This window comes from Zonotrichia leucophrys, chromosome 3 (assembly GCF_028769735.1).
Source record: "Zonotrichia leucophrys gambelii isolate GWCS_2022_RI chromosome 3, RI_Zleu_2.0, whole genome shotgun sequence".
In the NCBI taxonomy this organism is placed as follows: Eukaryota; Metazoa; Chordata; class Aves; order Passeriformes; family Passerellidae; genus Zonotrichia; species Zonotrichia leucophrys.
In genome coordinates this window covers 101,694,641-101,710,935 of record NC_088172.1, presented here as the reverse complement: position 1 = coordinate 101,710,935, position 16,295 = coordinate 101,694,641, and the positions used below count along the sequence as shown (strand labels likewise).

General features: G+C 49.7%; 1 protein-coding gene across 2 annotated transcripts; it reads left to right on the top strand.

The window, feature by feature from the left end:
* The first annotated feature begins 311 nt into the window (after positions 1-311).
* BUB1 (BUB1 mitotic checkpoint serine/threonine kinase) lies at positions 312-12,814 on the top strand. 2 transcript variants are annotated; one of them, XM_064707092.1, is made up of 25 exons: positions 312-358; positions 558-617; positions 708-852; positions 1,067-1,263; positions 1,744-1,784; positions 2,035-2,129; positions 2,437-2,483; positions 2,587-2,777; positions 2,979-3,127; positions 3,893-4,221; positions 4,858-4,910; positions 5,411-5,551; positions 6,387-6,482; positions 6,797-6,887; positions 7,240-7,315; positions 7,824-8,004; positions 8,497-8,575; positions 9,339-9,535; positions 9,903-10,043; positions 10,619-10,734; positions 11,363-11,524; positions 11,640-11,797; positions 11,883-12,060; positions 12,229-12,335; positions 12,514-12,814. In XM_064707092.1, the coding sequence occupies exons 1-25, from the start codon at positions 342-344 to the stop codon at positions 12,707-12,709; spliced, it is 3,243 nt and encodes a 1,080-aa protein (XP_064563162.1). In that variant the 5' UTR covers positions 312-341; the 3' UTR covers positions 12,710-12,814. The 2 variants fall into 2 exon arrangements, with proteins under 2 accessions (XP_064563162.1, XP_064563161.1); XM_064707091.1 differs by having other exon boundaries at positions 8,497-8,590; positions 12,514-12,802.
* The last annotated feature ends 3,481 nt before the right edge of the window (positions 12,815-16,295 follow it).

Below are 16,295 nucleotides of genomic sequence, written 5' to 3'. Positions count from 1 at the left end.
AGAGGAGTGGGGGCTGCTCCTTGTTCCCAGGGCTGGCCCAGCCCTTTCCCTTTTCCCAGTTCCTCATTTTTCCCTTTTTCTTTTTTTTTTCTTTTTCTTTTTTTTTTTCCCTCCTCCCATTTCCCTTGGGCCTGGCCCCAGAGCGCCGTCCAGCGGCCGCGGCGGGAGCTGCACCGGCGGGGGCGGTGCTTCCTGTGTGATTGATGGGGCCAGCGGCCAATAGGAGCGCAGTACGGGCCGAGGGCTGGCCAATGGGGATGCAGTGCGGGCCGAGGGCTGGCCAATGGGGAGGCGGTGCGGGGCGGCGCGCGGCCAGTTTGAATCGGCGGGAGCGGTTGGGCATGGACGAGCCCGGGCGGTGAGCGGGGAAAGGGATAACGGGATAGCGGGATGGATAACGGGATGGGGAATGGGATAATGGGATAACGGGGTGGGGTACGGGACCAGGGGCTGCGGGTGCCGTGGCCAAGCGGCGCCGTGGGGGTGGCAGAGCCTCCGCCCGCCGCGTGCCCTTCCCAGCCTCCCTGATGCCGGCCTGACGCGGGATTTCCCTGCAGGAATTACGAGGCTCAGATCCGGAACTACCGAGGGCCCGACCCTCTGGAGCCGTGGGACAGGTGAGCGCTGGGCCTGGCTCGGGGGATGCCGCATCCCCGGTTCGGGTGTTGCCCCTTCCCGGGCCGGAGCTGAGCCTGGGCTGGTTGCAGGTACCTGCAGTGGGCAGAGGGATGCCTCCCGCTCCCGGAGAGGCAGAGCCGCTGGCCGGGGCTCCTGGAGCGGCTGGTGGAGCTGTTCGTGAGCGACCGGCGGTACCAGCAGGACCCGCGGTTCGTCAGATACTGCCTCAAGCTGGTGGGTACGGCTGCGCTTCTCCGGGATTTAAATTAAATTAAATTGTCCCGATTCACCCACCCCGCGGTTCTGGCACTGCGGAGAGCTTTGGGAGGAGGCAGGGGGATCAGAAAGAACTAAGAGTGTGTTTTTTAATCTGTGTAGTTTGGAGAGGTTTGCCTTCACTTCTGTGACACTTTCCCGTTATGGTGACTCAGAAATTGTTGCTGTGCAGGCAGAGTTCATCTCCTCCCCGGGCCAGTACTTTGAGTACCTGCACGGGCAGGGCATCGCGGCCAGGAGCTCGGATTTCTACCTGGCCTGGGCTCGGCTGCTGCTCAAGGAGGGAAACGTGCAGGGAGCAGCAGCCGTGCTCCAGAAAGGGCTCCTGAACCAGGCACAGCCCCGCGAGAACCTGCAGCAGCTCCTCTGGTAACTCTTCTGCTCATTTACTCAGTGCTCATAATTACTCATAATTAACCATATTTTTATTTTTTTAAATTTTTTTTCAGTGTTCTTATTTTTGCTAAAGGGAGGTTTAAACTTAATAACGTTTCTTTGCTGTTGAATATTCATTGGGTATTCTGGGATGTATATTAAAAAAAAAAATACATCCCAGAGTGAAGCAGATCCTTGGAGTTAAGCGTGTAATTCTGGGAAGCTAAATGCAAAAAATCAAAAGTAAAATGTAATGTAAAACATAAAATAAATACCCAATTCTGTTCTCCTGCTGCCTCTTGGAGGCTTTTTTAGTTTTGTAGCTATGGAAATGTCCATATACAGTAAAAATCCTGCTTTTCAGTGTTGTACTTCATGGCATGATTGTACAAGGAAGTCTAAGCTTGCTGGGAGGTGGGAAGGGTGAGGGACAGGTGATTTCATGGCAATAACTGAGGGTTTTTTTCATTTTAGCTCCCTGCAGAGTTATGATCCTCGGAATCCTCCTTTGCAAGGTGAGGATGAAGAGTCCTGTTTGATCTGTAGCTCCTCTAAATGAATTTTTTACCTCAGTGAGTGAAAAAAAACAAATTCCCCATAGAAATTGCTTTATTTTTCCTCTTTATGTGAAAAATTCTTAAGGGCAATGTATTCAAAACAAGTTATTAATTTTCCAGTGCTTCAAGTTAATCTAAATTCACAAAGGATCAAACATTTTTACTCATTAATGACTAGAAAATTCTTACATTATATTTCCTGTCCCAGATGCTGCTGTTCTAAAACCACTTCAGCCTTCCCATGCTGCAAATCAAATGGCTCCTCCAAAAGGTGTCTCAAGTCCTAATCCCTGCAAAACTCAGGTAAATCGTTATGAATTATTTGGGGGAGATGTTTCATGCAGAATTTGGGTTGGTGAGCTTGGCTGAACGGGGCAGACTGTGTCTGGTGTATCTCAAAACTGATGTGGAGAAGATATTGCTGCTGTGATGCTTGCAGCAGGAAAACATCTCCATAGGAATGTCTCATCTGGGAAGCACTGGGACACACCAAGTGGCCTGACACATTCCGAGAATCACAGGAATAATATTAGCAGTGGATTCTGTCCCAGTTGTGCTGCTTGAACTTAGTTTTATTTTATTTTTTTTGTGTTTTATTTCCCTGCTTTAGGGTCTGGATGCTGCTGGTTCTCAACCCTGTGCTGCTGGGAAAGAAGTGTAAGTGGCTGGGTGTCCCTTTCAGAGCCCCCACAGTGAGGAAACAAGCTCTCAGCTGGGATAAACCCCTCAATCCTGGCCCTTTTCTCCCTCTCCCTGCCAGGAACTACATCACCTACATCTCCAAGTCCGAGGTTGCTCCGAAGCCGCCGTCGGGCGCCGCCGGCTGGGAGCAGGTCCCCATGTACGACAAGAACCTGCTCCTGTGCCCGGGCTCCGAGCTCTCCTTCGAGGAGCTCAGGGCCAAGAGATACTTCAGGAAATATGAGCTCCTCAGGAGGCAGCAGGCACTGGGTATCCTCCTTTTCCCAGCTCTCCAAATGGCTCCTTCCTGGCCAGGCTCATGGCTTGGGCTTCTCCTGTCAGTGCCACATTTGTGGTGTCTCTCCTGAGGAGGCACAGTGAGCCATCAGCACCTCATATTTTCATTTAATCTCATTGTTTGGGCTCATCCAGAGCACACAAATTCATTTGGTGTCACTGTTTAATCCCTAGAGGAGGAGCAGAAGGACTCCATGAGGAAGAAGGAGTCGGCAGTCCTGGAGCTCCAGGCGCTGCAGCAGAAGCTGGACCAGCTCACCCAGCTCTCCAGGAGCCTGGAGGAAACGAGGCTGGAGCCAGCGGCTGAGCCAGGCCAGAGCGTGGTGAGTGGCTCTGGGATGGACAGGAAGGCTCTGCCCACACAATCCAGCCATGCTGCAGGAGCCAGGATTGGTTTTTCCCTGGTGGGAAGCCCCACCAGAGCCCCAGCAGCTGGGATCTGCTGCTCCACGCAGAGCAAGGTGTCACCCTGAGCTGCCCAATCTTCCTGGATGGGATAAAACCCCCTCAGGGTGTCACAAAGCTGAGCCACAGCTTCCACCAGCTCCAGGAGGAGCCTGCAGGCTTCTTCCAGAGCCCAAAAATAAGCTGAATTCTTCCTGGGAATGCATCCTTCAAACTGGGACGGGCTCAGCTCATCCAGTGCATGTCACTGATCCAGGCAGGCACCAGGCTCTGGCTCTGGGCTTTATTCAGAGCTTATTGCAAAAAATGAAAGAGGAGAGGGGGGAAAAAAGAGTAAAAATATGTTTGATATGTTTTTCTAAGAGAGCACTGTGGGATAGGATCTTTCTCCAGCCTGGAGGCTGCAATACCAGCATGGAAGCCTGGCACAACTTGCAACACCCAGATTTTAAAGGTTTCACCCTGAGCTGTGGCTTTGCTTCTCCACAGTTTAGTTTGAGATGCAGCTAGAAGTTCTCTTGGGTACTGGGCATGTGGAACTAACAGGAAAAATGGGAATGGCTGTATTTGGGGGGAACCTAAAGGTTCTGTTACATTCTGACCACGTGGAGCTGGTACAGAAAATGGGAATGGCCGCATGTGGGGGGAATCTGTGTGTCACAGAACACTTCTCATCCCTGAAGGTGCCCCCACCTGCAAGGCCCAGCACATGTCACATCCCAGGGAGCTGGATGGGCCCTGCTGCAGGGCTGGACGTGCCAAAGGGCCCAGCTCTGGTGCCGGAGCAGCCCCAATTCCAGGCACCGCCAGGCACCGCTCCCGCCCTGCGGCCGGCGAGGCCGCTCGGAAACCACATCCCAACAACCTCCCCATGGGAAACACCACAGGACAAGGACCCGGCTGGAGCTCGGGCAGGGCTTGGGGAGCTCCAGAAGAGTGTGCTGCACCCTGCCGTCAGTGCTGCTCCAGCCCAGGAACGGGCTGCTCCTGACCCTCGGAGCACCGGACAACTGTGAGTGTCAACAGGCTCCTCCTCTCAGTTGTGAGAATTAGCTGAAAATGAGCCTTTCTTCCCTTTCTGGAAAAAAAATACCAGACCTGAAGCCACTGTTTATTAGACTTTAATCAAACTTGGTCCTCATGGCCACGTTTAATTCCTTTTACTCTGTGGTTTAATTGCACAGGTTTACTTAATTGCAGTAAGAGGAAATTTGGTGTGTAATGCCTGGAATAAAACCCAGGAAGTGCTTTGCTCCTGCATATCCCACTCCAAGGGCTCCAGAGAAAGATAGAAAGTGCTGGTATTTCCCTCCTGCACTTCTGCTGTGGGACTTGGCCACAAAATGGAGGCGCAGAGGGAGAAACCCAGGCTGGCAAAGCAAGGGTGGCTCAGTGGACTTGGCCGAGGTGGGAACAGATTGTTCCCTCATGTTCTGGAATTCCTTGGAGGCAAACTGTGTCCAAGGAGAGCTTTTAATGCATTTTAACATTTTTGAAGGACTCTGCTGCCTCCCAGGTTATTGGAAGCTGTAGGAGAAACTTTCCAGGGTGATCTTTATTAAACGACCTCTCACTTCATTAAAACAGAGATTAAAATGGGATTTAAATAGCTTTTATTCCAAGGTAATGTTGTGACTTTCTTCTGAAGGTCTCCTAACAAAGGATGCACTGGATTAACTCCTGCTGCGGATGTGAAGGAAGGTGAGGAACCTTTGGATTGGAGATTGGTGTGGCTGTTCCCAGCTGGGAATCATCAGCTGTGTGTGGACACCAATTCCAACCCTGGCAAAGCTTCTTGACTTCCCAGCCTCCATCCCTGCATGTCTGTGCAGGGTCTCTCTCTCCTATCCCTTCCATGGAATGTGGATCCAGTCCCTGTTCCCATGTTCTGAGCAGTTCCTTTTGGAGCGTGCCTGGGAATCGCTGTTTGTCCTTCTTCACTTTCTGTGTCAGGATAGAGCATTCCTGGGAATGGCAGATGGATTCCTTGGAAGCCACCCAGCTGTCCCAGGTCCCTCTTGCCCTCCAGGGCCGCCTCCCTTGGGACTCTGCCACGCAAATCCCTGAACAAGCCAAAATCTCTCCCCAAACTCTGCCTCGCTGCTGCTCCTTCTGTTTATTTCCCTCACCAAGGTTTTGCTGGAATGCTCATAAACAATCCCAGGCTCCTTCAGGAATGATCTTGCCCTTGTGTTTTCCAGCCTGCAGAGCTGGGAATTCCTCCTTTGCCTATGGGAATGTTTCCCAGGCCACCCCCAACACCTCGCTGGGAGGAGCAATGGGGATGACAACGCCCTTCAAGGTGCAGCCCTCGCCCACAGTGCACACGAAGGAAGCCTTGGGTAAGGGCTGGAATGAAGTTTTCCCTCCCCTGGAGTCCCTGGGATCTTCCCTGGAAATGTTAGTGGAGCCTTTTCCAGCCAAGGGAGCTGCTCAGGGATGGGCATGTGCACCATCCAAAGGGGAAAATAACATTACATCATTAATTGTCTGTTGGGATTATCTGGGTGAGCCAAAACTTCTGACCAGAAATTGATGTTTTAACAACATCCCACAATTCCCATCAATTCCTGGATAAATCACTGCCAGGCTTCTTTGGGAGTGTGCTGTCTGAGCTGCTTTTTCAGGGAATCCTGTTTGGGAGGTGAAGACCTAAACCACGCTAATTTACAAGATCACAGTCAGCTCTGCTTGACTCCGATCTGAATTTAATAAAAAAAAATAAACCCCAAAAGCCTGTGGCATCCATTAGTCCTACAAACATCTAAGTTTTCCAAAAGTCTGATAAATTAAAGGAGAATTAGCTTTCTTAGGAAACTTGGAATCTCCCCTTGGACAGGGAATACAAAGGGCTATGACCAAGTGTTGGCCCAATTGGCCCTTCCTGTGTCTGATCAGTTGTCTGAGGTGTTTTAAATGCAAGAGGGAGGAGTAACTGGTTATTGACTGCTGATAATTCATAAGAATATAATTAATTGGCATTTAAGGCGGTAAGAGTTAATTGGCATTTGATTTGGCTGCTACACAATGGAGGAACCTCTGAAAATTTCTTTTTCTGGGAGTGTTATTCCTTTATTATTTATTCCTTTATTATTTATTCCTTTATATTTTTCCTTTATTATTTATTCCTTCATATTTATTCCTTTATTATTTATTCCTTTATTATTTCTTTCTTAGGTGTTCTCATGGATATGTTCCAAACACCCTTCTTGCCTGAGCCATCTCCCCTGGAAGACAGTGAGGAACAATTTGAAGCCTTTTGCAGAAAAAGTGGTGCGTGCTCTTTATTTTCCATGGAATTCCATCCCTTATTTCCCATTGGCACCTCCCACCAGCCCTTGCTGTAAGAGTTGAGCCAGTCTGAAACCCAGGGGCTTTACAAGAGTGAGCAGAGAGAGATTTCACACCTGGGGCTGGGCTGGAAAAATCTTCTTTCCAAGAGTTTGTAGGAAAGGTGGATGGGGTGGGAATTGTGCAGGTGCAGCTGGATGGAGCCCTGAGCACCACGTGCCTGGACAGGGGGAGAAGGTGGCTGTGTAAATAATCTTTATTGGGTGAAGATAACAGGGGTTATCTTTTATTTTCAGAGCCTGGTGGAGGTTTGAAAACCAGCATTGCTGTCCCTGCCACTCCTGCCTTTACCATCTTTGAGGATGAGGAGGAGAAGGAGAATGGAGGGTAAGGAGGGGGAAAAAGGAGCAGCTGAGCTCAGCACCTTAAAAATCTGGGGAAAAATGGATCCCATTCCATGGGACTTTGCTGTGGCTGTGCCAGGATACAAAACTGGTGGAGTGGCAGGAGAAAAGCTGCTCTGGGATTGCACAACTTCCCTGTTTGGACAGTGCTTCCATTCCCTGCAGAACCTGGGTACAATTCTGAGCTGCTGCAGCTTCTCCAAGTTGCTGCAAATGAGGCTCTTAAAATAAAAATTAAAAATTCAAGTTAAACCAAACCAACCTTTGTTGTGAGCACTGTGCCTGGGAAAGCTCCTGGGGAAAAGCTGTTCTGATCTCTTTGGGTCACTTTTCAGGATCCCACAGCACAAGAACAAACCAGAAGAGCCCAGAACTTTTGGAGAGCATCCCATGACTGACTGTGCAGCAGAAGTGAGTGGGGATCCTGCAGGGATCAGCCTTGGAAGTGGGTTATGCACTTGGGAGGGTTACCAGGGTGGGTGGATTCACCTCTGCTCTGTCCCAGTCCCATAATATTCCTAGGAATGATGCCTGCTGGAGGCTGGATACTTCTTCCCGTTTCTTGAGTGTTTTTAATTGTTGATTGACATAAAATTGATGGAGAATTCCACTTCTCAAATGTGTGGACTTGGCATCAGTTTGGGGGGAAAAGAGGCATTTCATCTTCCTGCAGCCACCTTGCAACTTCCATAGCCAAGGAGATGGATAAAACTTGGATAGAAGAGATCCCTTCCCATGGGATTGACTTTTCCAGGCTCTCCCAGGAATTTCTGGTGGTCTGACATTTTGCTGTGGTTTTGACTATTACCAACATTCAGACCTAATGTAAAACTATGGAAACGTGGGATTTTGTTTATATCCCAGGATAATTTTGATGGTTTCATTTTAAATCTTGATTTTTGTTGTTTTTCCTGCCTAGGAAGAAGCAGGGACCACGGAATTCCTGCGGGATGATTACACAGTGTGGAATGGCCCCTGCAGCAACAAAGCCCTGGCTCCCAGTCCAGACAACACCAGGGATTTTGCCCGAGCTGCCCAGCTCATGTCCACACCCTTCAATTACCTGGCAGCTCCTTCCCAGCCCCCTTTGCAGGACAGAGGTAAAATAAGGAATGTTTTGTGTGGAAAACATTGAATTTGGTGCCTCGTGACTCCATTTCTGCCCAAATCCAAATCCCACCCAGGTGTGGCTCCCACTGCTGCCACTCCTGAGTCCACATTCCCTGTGGAGCAGCAGCTCATAAGCTCTCCAAGGATTTTTAATTGGGATAAGAGAAGGTGGTGAGGGACAAGAGAGGCTTTGTGTGTCCAGCTGCTGCTGTGAACAATTCCAAGGGGTTGGGAATATCCAAACATTGGCTGAATCCCATCTGGGAGCACCTTTATGCTGCTCTGCCCCTTTTTAAGTCTTGGGATCTGCTCCCTGGAGAAATCCAGGTGTTATTTTAACTTGGGTATTTGAAATGAGGCTTTGTTGAGTTCTGGTTTTCGTGGCAGCAGCTTTCAGAGCTGCTGGGTGAGAATACTCCAAATATTCCTGCTTTTGGGGAAATAAACATTGATTTGCTCTTGTTCTTGCTCCCTTTGCTCAGCCTGTAAGGAAAATTTGCCCCAGATGAATTTGGAATTCTCTGGAGAACTGCACAGGCAGCCAAAGACCAAGAAGTTAAGGTATGCTGCTGCAATGTAAGTGTCCCAGGGTTTTCCACTGAATCAGCCTGCCTCTGCCCAGCACTCATCCCTGGGTTTGGTGACCATGCCCCAAAAATCCTTACAAGAATTAAGTTCTGCCCCACGGAAATTAAAAATTAACTGGCCAAAAATCCGCTGGTAAAAAAATCCGCACCAAAAATTCTCTTGGTGAACTTGAGAATTATTAGGGAATGGGTAAAGTGGCTGGACCGAATCTAATTTTCCTTAAAAAATTCCATTTTATTCGCCTCCACGTTCGCCACGGTGGCATTTGACACATTTTCGCTCCCTAAAGGTGCCAAACCCCCAAGGCAGAAGGAATAGAATAGAATAGAATAGAATAGAATAGAATAGAATAGAATAGAATAGAATATATAGAATACAATACAATATATATTAATAATATAGTATTATTATATATATTATATAAATTATTTATTATTTATAGAATATAAATTTTAATATATACATAACAATACATATAACTATATATATAATAGTTATATAATTATAACTATTATATAATATTATATTATATAATATATAATATAGTGTATATATATAATATATAGTATATTATATATAATTATCTATAATATTATATATATAATATAATATCTAATATATATTATATATATAATTATATATATAATATTATTATAGCATAATAATGCTATAATAATTAATATTATTAATTATTATAGCATTATTAATAATACTGATATTTTGTTTAAATCCCCAGCCCTGTTCTCGAACACATCCCAGAACAGAGAGGGCTTCGTGGTAACGTCCTGAAACAAGGGACTGGAATCCAGGGAATTGCTGCAGCTGCTCAGAGCAGAACTGGACATTCCTCCTGCCCTGGGGTGGACAGACCTTCCCAGGAGATGCTCTGTGGAGCTGGGCAGGACAGGACAGCGTGGAACGGGAGGCCTGCAGGTACACAGCATTCCCTGGTTCTCCTCCCTGCATTCCAAGGGCTGTGCTCTGTGCACTGGAGGGAGCAATTCCATGATTCCTGTGTGGGATGTGAGGAGGGATGAGCGTGGGCTGGACATGGATTGCACATTGCCATGGATACTCCAGAGTGCACTTTGGGAAACTCTGGATTTCTGGGCAGGTGCAAAAGATGGAGCGTCAAAATCAAGGAATACTTCACATATCAAGGAATACTTCACATATCCTTATCTCTCCTGGGGGTTTGGGTTTATTTTCTTTAAATTAGTGGTGCTCTCTCAAGCCCAAGCTTGTGTTACCTCCTTGGAATGACAGCCAGAGCTTAAACACTTTCCTTTTTTCCATGAAGTCCTTGTTGAGAACCCCTGGGACAAGGAATTGATTGGCAAATTCTTGTCGGAGCTCCCGGAGCCGCTCCACACCTGCGCCAACTACTTTGAATGGAAATCTCCCCTTCCCTTCATCCAAGTGAAGGCTGGACTCTCACTGGGTAAGAGCTCCTTCCAACTCATCACTGCCAAGCATTTCTTGAAGCTTTTTCTAGGAGAACCTCTTGGAAGTGTGTGGGAATTCAGCTTCCTTGTGTGTGTGTGTGTGTCTCCAGCTTATCTCAGCCTCAGGTTGGGAATTCGGCCTGGGGTTGGTTTGTTTGCCTTTTGTAGCACGAGCCTTTTGGATGAGGCATTTTTCCCAGTTTCCCCTGCAAACTGGGCCACAGCTCTCCGGCTTTGTGTGGAGCAGCAGCGGGCCCATGTCAACAAAAGCTGTAGGACAGGGATTGCAACATCCCTGTGGGACTTAAACATTGGTGTTTACTTTTCAGGGCATGCCCTTTGGAATTTGACTGCTTCCAGGGGGTCAGGCAAAAATAGAAACACTGGGGTCGAGTGTGTGGCACGTCCAGCACTCCTGCTCTCTCCTGCTCCTAGCAGGAAGAGATTTGTAGGGAAAGACTTGATCTAGGATTAAACCATTCATATGGGCTGGTGCTTTTCTCTTTTTTTTTTTTCTCCTGTTTTTCCTCTGTGGAGTTGGCAAGCAGGATTTAATGTTAATCTTTTAAAGGTCCCAGCTCGTTCCATGTGGACTGCTTGGTTGGAGAAGGAGCTTTTGCCCAAGTGTATCAAGCTTCCATCCTGGATGCCAGTAACCCTCAGAAAAATCAGAAAGTGATATTCAAGGTCAGTGGTGCTGGGCCACAGCAGCTCTCCTGGAATAATCCTGGAGTCTGACCCTCCCCCTGGGTGGATTCACACACATCCTTGGCCTTTCCATGTCAGATCTGCCTCGGGACCTTTTTGTGGATCTCCTCTCCAACATTTAGTCCTTCAGGAAAAACTTAACTCCTCTTTAACCCCTGAAGTGAAACTTTTTCAGGAGACAAAGGTGATTTATGCTTTCTTTGGAGCATCAGGGATTCACAAGGAGTGTGTGGAATTGTGGCATGGGATTGAAGTCTAGATTTGAGAGGAATAATCACAGAGTTTTATCAGCTGAGGTTAATTATTGTGAGGGTGGGCAGGCCCTGGCACAGGCTGCCCTGAGAAGCTGTGGCTGTTCCTGGATCCCTGGAAATGTCCAAGGCCAGGATGGACAGGGCTTGGAGCACCCTGGGATAGTGGAAGGTGTCCTGTGGCACGGGATGGAAGATGGGACTGGATCATCCTTTAGTTCCCTCCCAAACCAAACCATTCTGGGATAAGTCCAAGAGGGAAGATGCCTGATCTGCCACTAAAAGCCCAACCTGAGAGGAACCCCAGCTTTTACCGCTCCCAGGTTTTCCCAGGAAAACCCCCTCCTTTCTTCCAGGTCCAGAAACCTGCCAACCCCTGGGAGTTCTACATTGCAACCCAGCTGGAGCAGAGGCTGAGCCCCAGCCTGCACCACCTCTACATCCGCTTCTATTCCGCCCATTTCTTCCCCAACGGCAGCGTCTTGGTGGGAGAGCTCCACAACTACGGAACGCTGCTCGTGAGTGCCACCAGCTTCTGCTCTGCCCTCACAGAGCCTTTCCTCCTCCTGATTTCCACCTCCTTTGGGAATGTGTGCTGTGCCTTAACCCACGCTGTGTGTCCTTGGCTTCCAGAACGCCGTCAACCTTTACAAGAAGCTCCCGGAGAAGGTGATGCCCCAAGGCCTCGTCATCTACTTGGCTGTCAAAATCCTTCACATGGTGGAGGAGTTGCACAGCTGCCAGATCATCCACGGGGACATCAAGCCTGACAATTTCATCCTGGGAGAAAGGCAAGTGTGTCCTGTTGTCACCAGGTGTCACCACGCGGGAGGAGCCTGGAGACACTGATGGGGTTGTTTCTTGTCCTGGTTGAAGGTTCCTGGACAACGACACGTGTGACATCGACGGGCTCTGCCACGGCCTGACCCTCATTGACCTGGGACAGAGCATCGACATGAAGCTCTTCCCTGAGGGAACAGCCTTCACTGCCAGGTGTGAAACATCTGGCTTCCAGTGCGTGGAAATGCTGACAAACAAGCCATGGAACTACCAGGTAAGGGATGGCCTGGAATCTCAGCAGTTACTGCACACCCAACAACTGGAACCTGGTACCAGAGCTGGAGCCTCTTGCAGAGCCTCTCCTCCTCCTTGGGGTGTTTTCAGCTCATTTTTAGTGCTCTGGGTGTGTTTTTGACACAAGACTGGTGTGGTTTTGGTTTAGACAGACTACTTTGGGATCGCAGCCACCGTGTACTGCCTGCTCTTCGGGTCCTACATGCGCCTCAAGGAAGACAATGGGGTCTGGAAGCCTGATGGAACCTTCAGGAGGTGGGTGTCCAAAATATCCCCCACATCTTTGCCCAGATTTGCTAGAAACCCACGTTGGTACCACATTGCTCTGAGGTCAGGTTCTGTCACACCTTTCCTAACTGGGAGCAGAGTAAAAGCTAGTATTTTAACAGCTGAATTTGTGCTTTCTTTGATGCTTTTTTGTCCCTTTCTGCAGGCTTGCCAACGCTGAGCTGTGGAAGGAGTTCTTTGAGAGCCTGCTGAACATTCCCAGCTGCCACAACCTGCCTTCCCTCCGAGCCCTGCGCCAGAAGCTCAAGGATTTATTCTGCAGGTCCTACGCTAAGGAAATCAAGTTCCTTCGGAACAGACTTGTTGTGTTGCTCCTCGAGCACAAACGCTCACGGAAATAAGGGTTGACTTTGCCCAGTTTCCAAGGACTTGGGGTTTTATGGATGTGGAATATTTTTGTAATTACTTGGTTTCAAATAATAAACGGGTTTGGGGTTGACTTCAGCAATGATGGCTTGCATCTTTCTGTGCTTTTTTTTGGGGCAAAAAAAAGCTAAATTGAGTCGTTGATTGGTTTGGGAGGCAATGGGTGTACTTGGATTGGGCACTTTCTGCGCTGCCTGTCCTTAGGAATTTCTAAGATGGAGGAAATGGAGGTTTGCAGGTCAGATGCAAGTTGGACAGGACTGAAGCCACCCTTGGCACCTCCAGTTCTGACCTCCCCCCACATCATTATCAAGCTCAGGGGAAACTCAAAAGACAAATGTCTCTTGTTTGACTGTAACAGCAGAATTTTGGGAAGAAAGTGTTCCTTTAAAAGGAATACCTGAGCAGCACAACCCCCGTGAGGGAGGAGAGGGCATTAATTTGATTTTTGCATCTCCCCACAGGAGGGAGACAACAGCCTTTCCTATTCTCCCTCCTCCTACTTCTGTTTCAGGGGTGTTTTTCCTCTGCTCAAATTGTTCAGCTGAAAAACCATGGTGAGCCCGAGCACCTGGTAGAGCTGGGATGGTCAGGAGGAGCTGAGATGTGCTCTGGGCATTGCTGCTCTCCCTCCAGCTGGGGCTCCTCTCCCTGCCCTGATGGCAGAACCTCTCAGATTCCCCTTGGAAGCAGCCTGCTTCCTGTGGCACGTGGAAAAGCCTTGGGCTTTGATCCGAAGCAGCTGGTTCCTGACTCAGCTGGAGTGAGTTGCACCAGGAGGCAGATCAGCTGGAGCAACCTCAGAGCTGGTGGAAACATAAACATTGGATGCTGGGGTGGCTTTTTTTGTTCCCTTTCTCCCCTTAGCTGCATTTTTTTTACAAGCTGAGCCAGAGCCAGCTGTTCTCTGGCCAGGCCAAAATCTCTGCCAGGCTTAAGTTTTTAAATGTATATTGTAAATTATATATTTTTAGTTCCTCATATAATGCAGAGGGATATGTGGAGGAGCACTTTTCAGAACATTATGAGCACGATGGAGCTTTTAGCTGCAGCTCTGCCTTTAATAAATGGTGGTAAACACCCTTAAAAACCAGCCCCTGTCCCAGCCACCTGCTGCTGCCCCCGTCCCACCATCACCCACGAGAGGCGGGGAGGAGAAAGGTTAAAACCGCCCCACGAGGGGTAAAAATGGATCAGTGGGGCGATGAGGCGGGGTGGAGGCTCTGCTGTTGTATTTTATTTTATTTTATTTAACCCAAGCTGCTGAAAGCCCCAAGAGTGGAGCCCGGGAGGGCCCAGCTGGCGGGGCGCTGTTTCCTCGCCGGCACGCGCCGGCTCCACGCCGCTGCAGGTCTCGAGGCATCCCCAGAGTCGCCCTTTAGAGATAACCCATCTCGGGGCCTCCACCACCCACACGGGAGAGGAGAGATTTCCTGGCGCGTGGGTGGGTGCCTCTGCCCTTTCTTCTGCAGAAAACCCAGGTTTTGCTCATCGTTCACCCTCTCCCATCGAGCCAGGGCCCCCCCTGGGCTCTGAGGCTCTCCCCCAGCTCCTCCATCCCTTGCTGGTGCTGGCCCATCACCACTGAGCCCCAGCCAAGCCCTTTCTGCTGCCACCTCCTTGCAATTCCTGGCCAAAATCATTAATTTTGGATAAAGTGTGAGGTTGTTGAAAGCTGCAGCCACTTCAGTAATTAGTCAGGTGCATGCTAATGAAGCAGCAGTCCTGGTCTCCCTCCTTGGGGTCACCCACAGCAATGTCACTTGCCCCATTAGGAACAATAAATAAATTTAAATATACATTAACAAGTCCCAAATTCACTGGTGGTAGCAAGGAACCCAAGTGCCACCCCTGTGCTCAGCCCAGGGACCACTCAGGTCACAACAGGACCACTCTTGTCACTTGATTCACCCCCACACCACTGTCAGCACTGTGCATGCGTGGGGATCCCCCAGAGAGGGTTTGGGGGTTTCTTTAACTAAAATACACACTTTTTAAACAAAACCCACCTGTTCTTATCTCAATCCAACCTTTGCTGTTTGAGCACCCCCACGCTGATGACACAGGGTTTGATTTTGGGTTGGTGTTTGAAATTGGGAGCTCTGTAAAGGTCAGGCTCCAAGCCTGGTTCACACAAAGCCTCGTGCTTGAGGCTCAGACCTGATTTTATCTGGCAGCACGAGTGAAGTAACATTTATCATGATGGGTGCAGGAGAAGGAGAACAAGGTGTCATTTTTTTCCGTTGCTGCTTTGTTCAGGTCAGAATGGGTTTGGTGAGCACCTGCTGGCTGGGGAGGAGGGCTTGGGGGTGGTTTTCCCTGGGGCTTTTCAGGGCACTGTGAGGAGTCTGCTCCCTCCAGCCAGGCTCCATCACCTTTGTTCCAACCTCCAACCTTTGCTCCTCCCTGTCCGCTTCCCAACCTGCTGGGATTGGGCTCGGCTCCACCATCTGCGAGGTCATTTCCAATCTAAGTGATTCTGTGATGGCACAGAGGAAAGGCTGGGTGGGAGATGCCACAAATGCAGTGCTGCAGCACCATGGGACCCCCACCATCCTCCTCCATCCCTCTCCTCTCTCCCTCCTCATTTCCATGTGGGACATGGGAAAGCTCCCTGCACATGGATGCTGATGGGTGTGGAGGAGGGCTGGGATGAGGCATTCCCAAACAGCATTCCCAGGGAGATGGGGATGGATGCTGCAGGGCCTGAGGGGCAGGCTTCAACTCCCCTCCCTCAACCTGTGCCCACACTGGCAAAAATGAAGGACTTTGGGATGGGCTTCGGCGTAAATTCCTCCGAGATGGCTCACGACAAGAGGAATGAGGATAACGTCGAAACGGATTTCTTCCGTGAGGCTGGAGCCGTGATTCAAGGTGGGAAAATGCACTTGGGTGCCTGTCCTGGCTCTCCAAAATCCTGAGGGCAGGAGGAGAAGCGCCAGCTCAAGGCAGGGTGCTGGAAAGGCCGGGCTGCTCCCCATCCCCTTTCTGCTCGTGTGAGCCGCCCACACAGAAACGAAAACGACCCAGGAGGAGAAAATAGACTCAACATCTGCGGGCTGGCCCCATGTCCCGGCAGCCCAGGTGCCTCCAGAGTGTGCCCCTTGCTCTGCCCCACCAGCACAGGATGCTCTGCAGGCCCCAGCTGAGGGGAAAAGCCTCGGGTGGCTCCTGGATCCAAGGGAAGCGTGAGGGAAGCGGGGCCTTGTGGAGCCGCGTGGGTACCACTGCTGGAGGACTGGGAAAAGAGAACAAGCCTGATTTACAGCACTGCTTCTCCTTCACTTTTCTGGTGTGGAAATGTGATGGCCAGGCCTTTTGAGCCCTTCCTTTCTGCTGCTGGTCCCTGTCTTCAAATTTTTCCCTAATGTGCCTTCCTAGCAAGTTTCCCTAATTATTTTTGCCCACTCAAACACCCGCAGACATTTTTCCTTCCCCTCCCCTTGGAGAGGCATGAAGGGGATGGGAACAGAGCTGGAGCAGCCAGGGATGCTCCAGCAGTGTGTGGGACCATCCCTGGCTGAAGTGAGGGACACTGGGGTGGGATGGGAGACCTGTGAC